Raw genomic sequence first — 7369 nt, 5'->3', positions numbered from 1 at the left:
TATGGTTTACACACACAAACAGGCTGAAACGCATTAATGTATCGACCTGTGATGAATCAAAAGTGATTGTTTGATGTAGAAAAATTTGAAGAATCTTCAAAATTCTTGTTTTTCCCAGACAACAGTCCAAAACCTGAAGATATTTAGTTAAAAAAAAATGAAAAACAACAAATCCTCACAAATTAAGAAACTGGAGAGAAACAATATTTGATGTGTTTTCTTAAAATCTGGCGAGAAATGCTTAAAATATGTTCATATATTTCCAAAGTTGAAGTTTTGAGAAGCACATTTTGCGTTCACTGTCTCCGATGAGCCAACAAAACGAATGAACACACACAAAGAGTATAAAAATACTCCAGCGAATGCTTCGAAGTTGAAGGTAAACGTGTCGGCTTTCAGGTTTGAACCCGACTCTGCCAGTAAAAAAAAACAAAAAAAAAGTGTCTGAGCAGGAAAAGCAGCAGCCGGGGAGCCAGGAAGGGGTTAACGTTTCCTCCCCGCCGCTGCTGGCGGCTCTGAATGGCGGCTGAAAGCGCCGGGGCCCCGGCATAAACACACACAGGCCCCCATTCATCCGCTCGCTGTGTGATCAACCTTGAACAGTGGAAGGCGTGTTATTGCAGCAGCGAGGGGGGAGGAGACAGGAGAAGGAGGGAGGAAGGAAGGGGGACGGTGACTCAGGAATTCCACCGAGGAGCACGTGACCCCTGAGCAAGGCATTTATGTCCTCCCTCTAGTCGGAGTCAGGGGCCCCTTCTTCTTCGTCTTCTTGGTGTTATTTTTTTCTCCCGAGTCAAAACCAGCCGAGCGTGACGCAGAGAGAACATCCACATTATGAAACCAAAAATATATAAATGATGATAATTTGATGTTTGAAAGGGCAAAAAAAAAAAAAAGATAAAGCGTGCTCTGCGTCTCCTGGGTGTTTTCCACCGAAAATCGTGTCGCAGGATCCGTCAGGTAACGTCCCCTCGAGCCGCTGGCCGGCGTTTGGTCTTTTCAACATTTAAAAAAAGACGGGGCTCGATTCAGGGCCCCGAAGGCAACGCGATAAAGAAAACGTCTAGATCCAAACACGTCAACGTCGCAGATCGAAGCGCCATCTTGACGCCATCAACAAGACGCATCGCTGGGCGGGCGTCGCTTTTGAAGCATCGCCTTTTTTTTCCTTCCACCGAACGGCTATTTTTAGGCCCTCGTTATCTCCCGACACACTCGCAGGACACGAGGCCCCCCGGCAGCGGCAGCAGCAGCGACCTCAGCCCGCCTACGTGTGATTTACTGTATGAAACGTTTATGCAACACACTTCTACCCCCGGCCTTTACCCTCCTCCTTCCTCCTTCCCTCCCTCCAACTCTCCTCGACTCTTCTTCCTCCCACTCCTCCATTGGAAGCCGGTTTGTGCCTGTTGGAAGGTATTGCATCACGGCTGAATCACAATCGGGCCGTGACTCTCCGGACCCGACTGCTGGCTCGGCGATTACGGAAAATAAGCAAACCACACCAGCAGGTATTATTACAAGGTCTGAAACTGTATTTGGCAAGTTTTCTTTTTCTTAAAACAAGTGCATACATGTACAGCTAGAAGCATTTTTTTTTTCTTTCCTTTGTGTATTTTTTTTTCAGGTTTTTTTGCCAAGTGCTCAGATTAGTCACATTCTATGTTGGACAGGACCGTCTCCAGAACTAAAGTACACCAACAGATTGAAAAGAAACAAGTGTGATGAAGTGTTGGGGGGGGGGCTGTTATGAAGAGTACATACCTTTTCATCTTCAAAAATATAGAAACACAATGTATTGAAAAAGAAGAATCGAAGAAAAGAAAAAAATTATACAGCCATGTTTACGAAGTATATACTTCCCTTGTGTCCAATATGTACATGTCCGTCAGTCTCTCCGGGGCTTGCTGGATGATTTATATTTGGGGATGTGTGTGTGTGTGTGTGTGTGTGAGTGAGTGTGTGTGTGTTACTTTATGTCCCGCTGCTGTTGCCGTAGTCGGATTACAAAAGGAAAAAAAAGCGTCCGCGAACAGCTGGCGAGCCTTTCAAGGGTCCCGCTCCTTTTTTACCTTTATGTCCCCGGCCAAGATGGTGGCTATTTCCCCCTGCATGAAGGCCCAGGGCACGTTGGAGCCGACCAGCGGGCAGCGCTCGCCGCTGGGGCAGTACACCTCGCCGGTGGCGCCCTGCTGCTTGATGCTCTCCCGGGAGCACGGGAAGCAGAACTTGTGCGACGCCACCGACGGGCACTGGACGAAGTGTGTGTCCTCCAGCCGCTCGTGGCACAGGGTGCAGCACAGCGGCACGCTGCCCGGCGGCACGGAAGAGTCCGGGATGCTCTGCAGCGGCACCGCGTGGGGGTCCATGCCCCCGGGCGCGTGCGCCGGTGGGCCGCCGCCGCCGGAGGTGTTGCCGCCCGCGGTGCCCTCCCTCTGGGCCAGCCGCCTCTGCGAGGCCGAGGACGGCGACAGGGGGCTGCCGCTGTTCCGCCGCGCGCCCGCCGTGGTGGAGTGTACCTGGTTGGCGTCCTTCGGGGACCCCGTGCCGCCGGCGTTGTCGGTCGCGAGGATGAGCGCCGCCATGGGGGACTGGCCATTCTGCGCCGTGGCGGACGCCTCGGGGGGCGTGGTGCGGGAGTGGGGGGAGATGGTGGAGGAGGGCGGAGCCGAGAAGCCCTGCAGGGCCCCTGGGGGCATTTTCAGGACCTCAGAGGGCGGCGGGAGCCAAGGTTGGCCCTCGCCGCCGTTCATCTTGGGGGCGCTGCCCTCGCCGTCTGGCTCCGGGGAGGCCTTCCTCTTCATGCTCCGTGGGTGCTTCCCCCGGTCTGTGGCTGGGGAAGAGGAAGGAGGAGGGTTAACGCAACCACACTACACACTAAACACATCCAGCATGCCGCTCATGTGAGTAATGAAACGCAGGCACGCATTTCTCAAACCACGCAGTGTGACTTAAGGCTTTGTTTACGCCTGCTGCTTGTTCTTGGCCAAAGCTCTGCGCATGCGCACAGGTGAGCACGTCCGCCTTAGCAGCGTGGCGTTACACGAGCGTGTGTCGGGGTTTAAAACACACGTCACAGCAGCGTGTGTAAAATGTGCTGACACATAACCTTCTAGAGCTGTTTTGTTTTTTTTAAGTTCCTGTTTTCACGGTGCTGCAAATTCAAAAAATGTTCCACTGCTCAACGAGAAAGAGAGAAGAAACATAAATACCTGTTTTTGAGGAAGTGGCACTCGTTTCGTACCCCATCACCCTCTGCATGGCGGCGTGGTCCTTCTTGAACCGGCTGTCGAACGTGTGCAGCGCCATCAGGTCCCGGACCGTCTTGCCTTTGCCCATCCAGTCCTTGTGGCCGTCCGACATGTCCGACATGCTGTCCGGCCTGTGTTTGTCTTTCAGCTCCTCGGGACGCTTGCCGTGCTGCTCCCCGGGGCCGCCAGGCGCGGCCAGGACCCCGGGCAGGAGACCCATCTGAGTCGGGCGGCCGTTGAGCGGGTGTATGGTGGGTATGCCGCCGTTCACCAAAGGCACCAGGTTCGGGGGCACCGCGCTAGTCCTGCGGGGGTTCGGGCTTTGGCGGTTCAGCTCCGGGGGCTCGTCTGGTTTCGGGTATCCGTTCGGCAGCGGGAGGCCGTTGGCCTGCCTCCCCCCTCCAACCGTCGTCTGGTACTCCGGTCCCAGCCGAGGGGGCCGGTCGGAGAGCGGGTAGCGGTCCAACGGCTGCGGCGCGCGAGAGCCCGGGTCCCCGGCCGAGTGGTTTATCTCCTTCCCGGCGTGGTGGTGGAGCTGCTGCTGCTGCTTCCCCCCCACGGGGCCCGGAGAGCGGCCGTCCTGGAAGCCGTGGGCTCTCTTCAGCTGCCGCGCGGTCTCGATGACAAACTCGATCCGGTCCGCCCCCTCGTAGTTGACACATCCGCGGCAAATGGGCTCGGTAAAATCCCAGATCATGGCCCACGGCATGCGGGGCAAGTCGCACAGGTAGCAGGACTGCCTTCTGGAGGCGGCGACCGCCGCGGAGGACATGGTGCTGCGGCCCCGGAGCGAATGCAAAACTCTCTCCAAAATGTCCGTCAGCTTGTTCACGTCGTTTGGAAAGAGCAGAAGAAAAAAAAAATGGAGAAAAAAAAACGTTGTATATTTCCACCCCCCCTCCTCCTCCTCCTCCTCCGCCTCCTCCTCCTCAGAAAACGGCAGAGTCACACCGACTGGAGTTCATCGTAGTCGTGTCCTTCGCCTCGGCGCGCGCCTCCGTCTCTGAAGCTCGCGCTTACAATTCAGCTCGATCTCTCAATGTAGGGCCGTGACGTCAGCGCCGACGCTCGGCGGCTCGTGCTCTCCGGGTTTCTATTTACTGGATTCTTCGACAACCCCTCGGGCGCATGCTCACCGTTTCTCTATCTTTATCCGGGGAGAGCTTTTTACACGCCCGGGGATCGTCTATGTCTGGGAGAGAGGCGTCACTCCGTGTCGGATTTCTGGTGCGCGAACCAAAGTTTAAATGTTCACGTGTGTGAAGGTAGATTTGTTTCTTTTTCAAAAAAACATGTTTTGAGAGCAAATGTTTTTTAAATGTCATTTTATCGAGCGTTGGAAGAAGTACTCTGATTTTACTGACTAATAAAACCACAATAATTAAATACTTTCTCACAAGTAAAAACCGTGTACTGAAAATTGCACAAATTCATGCATCAAAACACACTTGAAGTACCCAAAGTAAAAGTACTACTCATATCAGAACAATATATATATATATATTCTTGGATTATAATTATTCATGCATTAATATGTTAAACGCTTTAGTGTTGCAGCTGATAAAGTTGCGGTTAAATTTAAGTGCTATATACTGCTGAGTAATGTATTCTTTAATATTACATGAATAATCGGAATCTGCAAAGTAAAAGTGTTGGGTGAATGTGAGGTAATACAAGTGTAGTATTGTCGTGGAGTACAAGTAAAAAGTTGAAGGAAATACTCTCAATATACATCACTTGAGTTACTTTCACTGAAAACATGTATGCACACAAATATAGTTATTAAAACGTTCTTGGCAAACTTACTATCATGTGCAGGTTTTATTCACTCAACAGACTGCGAAAAGTATGAAAATTTCCAAATTTCATGATGGTTCCCGGTGTTTGTAGCCTGCAGTAATACACATTAAGAGCTAAGCCAAATTCAACAATATGTGGCAGTAAAACCCAAATATTAACAAACAGAATACATTATTTTTAATTAGCCGAAGCAAAAACAAACATTTGATCCTGAAATTGTCGCCTGAGGCCTTGTTGTCTGCAGTATAAGCTGTTGTTGTTATTGTCATTCGGGTCCATGTAATCTTGGCCCGCTCTGCTACACTGTGACTTTACACTTTTGGCATCGAAAAATGAAATTTGGCATCGAAAAACAAAAAATTGTGAACTGAAAAGTAAACATTGGCGTCGGAGCACTTGAATTGGAGAAAGTTGTATTTCCACTAAAAAAAACCCACAAAAACACGCATCGCTGCCAAACATTTAGAGCCGCTGTCCTTGGGCTACTTTTGTGGTTCGACATTGGATCCCTGGAATCGGAGGCAGAGTGAGAGCTCTGTCTGCTCTTTCCTCCTCTCTGCCCGAAGGGAACCAAAGAGGTTTTTATAAATACCAAAACCCTGAGCAGCGAGTTCAGCTGACAGCCTGCACACACTCATTTCAGTGGTCAACAACTGCTGAATCCACACACTGTATTTTGGAAGACAAATTTAGATTTAAAAAAAAAAGTATATATATATATATACATTATTTACATTGCTCGCTATAAGGCGCACGTGGCAACATTTAAAATAATACATTCAACATGGCGCGTGAAAATGTATTTTAGGGTTGTAAAACAAGAATGACTGCAGAATGAAAGCAACAAGTGTTGTGTGCGTGTGTGTGTGTGCGTGTGTGTGGGCGTGTCTCTCTCTCTCTCTCTCTCTCTCTCTCTCTCTCTCGCATTCCACTTAACGGTGCCAGGCACCCGTGACGTCACGGGGCCAGCAGCCAATCACAGAATTCCGCTGTTGTTGCCAAGCAGAGTGCGAGTCCCCTTTCTGCCAAACACGGAAAGAGAGCTGCGAAACCAAAATGTAAAAACCAGTTCCACAACAATTTTTGTTGTTGTTGCAAAACAAACGTGTTGACACTTTGATCTGAAAGTATGTCTGACTCATTTCTCTGAGATATTATCATATCAGCAATAATAACTACCGTGGAGTCCTGACATCGCTAAAGTGATCAAGATTTTTTTTGAAAATTTGCAACTATATCAATGACTTACTTTGATCTGGAGTCTTTTATTTTCATAACAACTATTTTATTATTCTCTTAAACTATAATTTTACTGTCCCATCTGTCCCAAATCTCTTCTTTTTGTCACGTTGGTCTGTAATTTAATTTGAAGCGCTTTTTAAACATCTCTGTGCAAATCAATCTGCTTCTGGCTTGTTTTTTATAAGAGTAGTTTTGTTTTCTTTCTTTTTATTCTATTTATTTGTTGAACTGTGACCCGTTAAGAAAAAGATACCAATGAAATAAAGATGTAAAAAGATTAAAATATAGTTTTATTGTCAAGGTTTCACGACAGAAACAGGCTGAATGATCTTTTATATTAAGATACAGACAAACTTAATTTGGCAGATTTTCTCACTTCTAAAAAAACAATTAATCATTTTATTTGCTCAGTTACAGACATAAAGGACACTATTTGCTTGTTTGGGAAGTGTTTGTCATTGTGTGGGAGTATTGCAAACCTTTTACCTGTCACCATCACGTCAACGTTTATTTTAACATCCACCCCAGAGGCTGTTGACCTTAAAAACAAACAGCAGATTCCAGCTGCAGTTCGGTCTTTGTGCTCGAACCGCAAAAAAATGTAGTTATATATATATATATATATATATATATATATATATATATATATATATATATATATATATATATATATATATATAAAGAGTTCTTTCGCTCTCTCTCTTCGCCACAAACGTTGGTGTTGAAGTCAGAAGATGCAGAAAAGCATCCGGCTGATGCGCGATAGCGTCGGCGGGGTCAGCGGCGGCGTCTCTTGTGCTCGCAGCTCGTATCGCTGCCGTCGGGCTTCACTGCATCGTGACATGACCCCGCTGCTCGAGTCAGCTGATGGGAAGACAGGAGGAGGAAGAGAGGAAGAAGAGAGGAGGAAGAGAGGGAACAATGCGTCCTGTCTTCTCTGGTGACGCCTCGGCCTGCTGCAGGCCAAATGTGCAAGAGCGGCGAGACTGTCGTCGGCGTTTGGAGGAAATGCTTTAAAAAGACGAGGTCTTAAGAATCTCCTTTGTGGACACAATGCATCGAAGACTTCTTCCTTT

The 7369-nt window shown here is 48.5% G+C and overlaps 1 protein-coding gene across 1 annotated transcript; it reads right to left on the bottom strand.

Annotated features, from left to right (window-relative positions):
• Positions 1 to 1512: 1512 nt before the first annotated feature.
• On the bottom strand, positions 1513 to 4163 carry irf2bp2b (interferon regulatory factor 2 binding protein 2b). The gene is made up of 2 exons (XM_068595728.1): positions 3213 to 4163; positions 1513 to 2833 (listed from the first exon to the last, which is right to left on the bottom strand). The coding sequence occupies exons 1-2, from the start codon at positions 4021 to 4023 to the stop codon at positions 2049 to 2051; spliced, it is 1596 nt and encodes a 531-aa protein (XP_068451829.1). The 5' UTR covers positions 4024 to 4163; the 3' UTR covers positions 1513 to 2048.
• Positions 4164 to 7369: the final 3206 nt, after the last annotated feature.

The sequence above is a fragment of the Clinocottus analis genome, unplaced genomic scaffold (genome assembly GCF_023055335.1).
Source record: "Clinocottus analis isolate CAN_PGR_092001 unplaced genomic scaffold, fCliAna1.0.p SCAF_31, whole genome shotgun sequence".
Classification (NCBI taxonomy): Eukaryota; Metazoa; Chordata; class Actinopteri; order Perciformes; family Cottidae; genus Clinocottus; species Clinocottus analis.
Note: the sequence above shows the minus strand (reverse complement) of the source record. Positions and strands in the feature narration are given on the sequence as shown.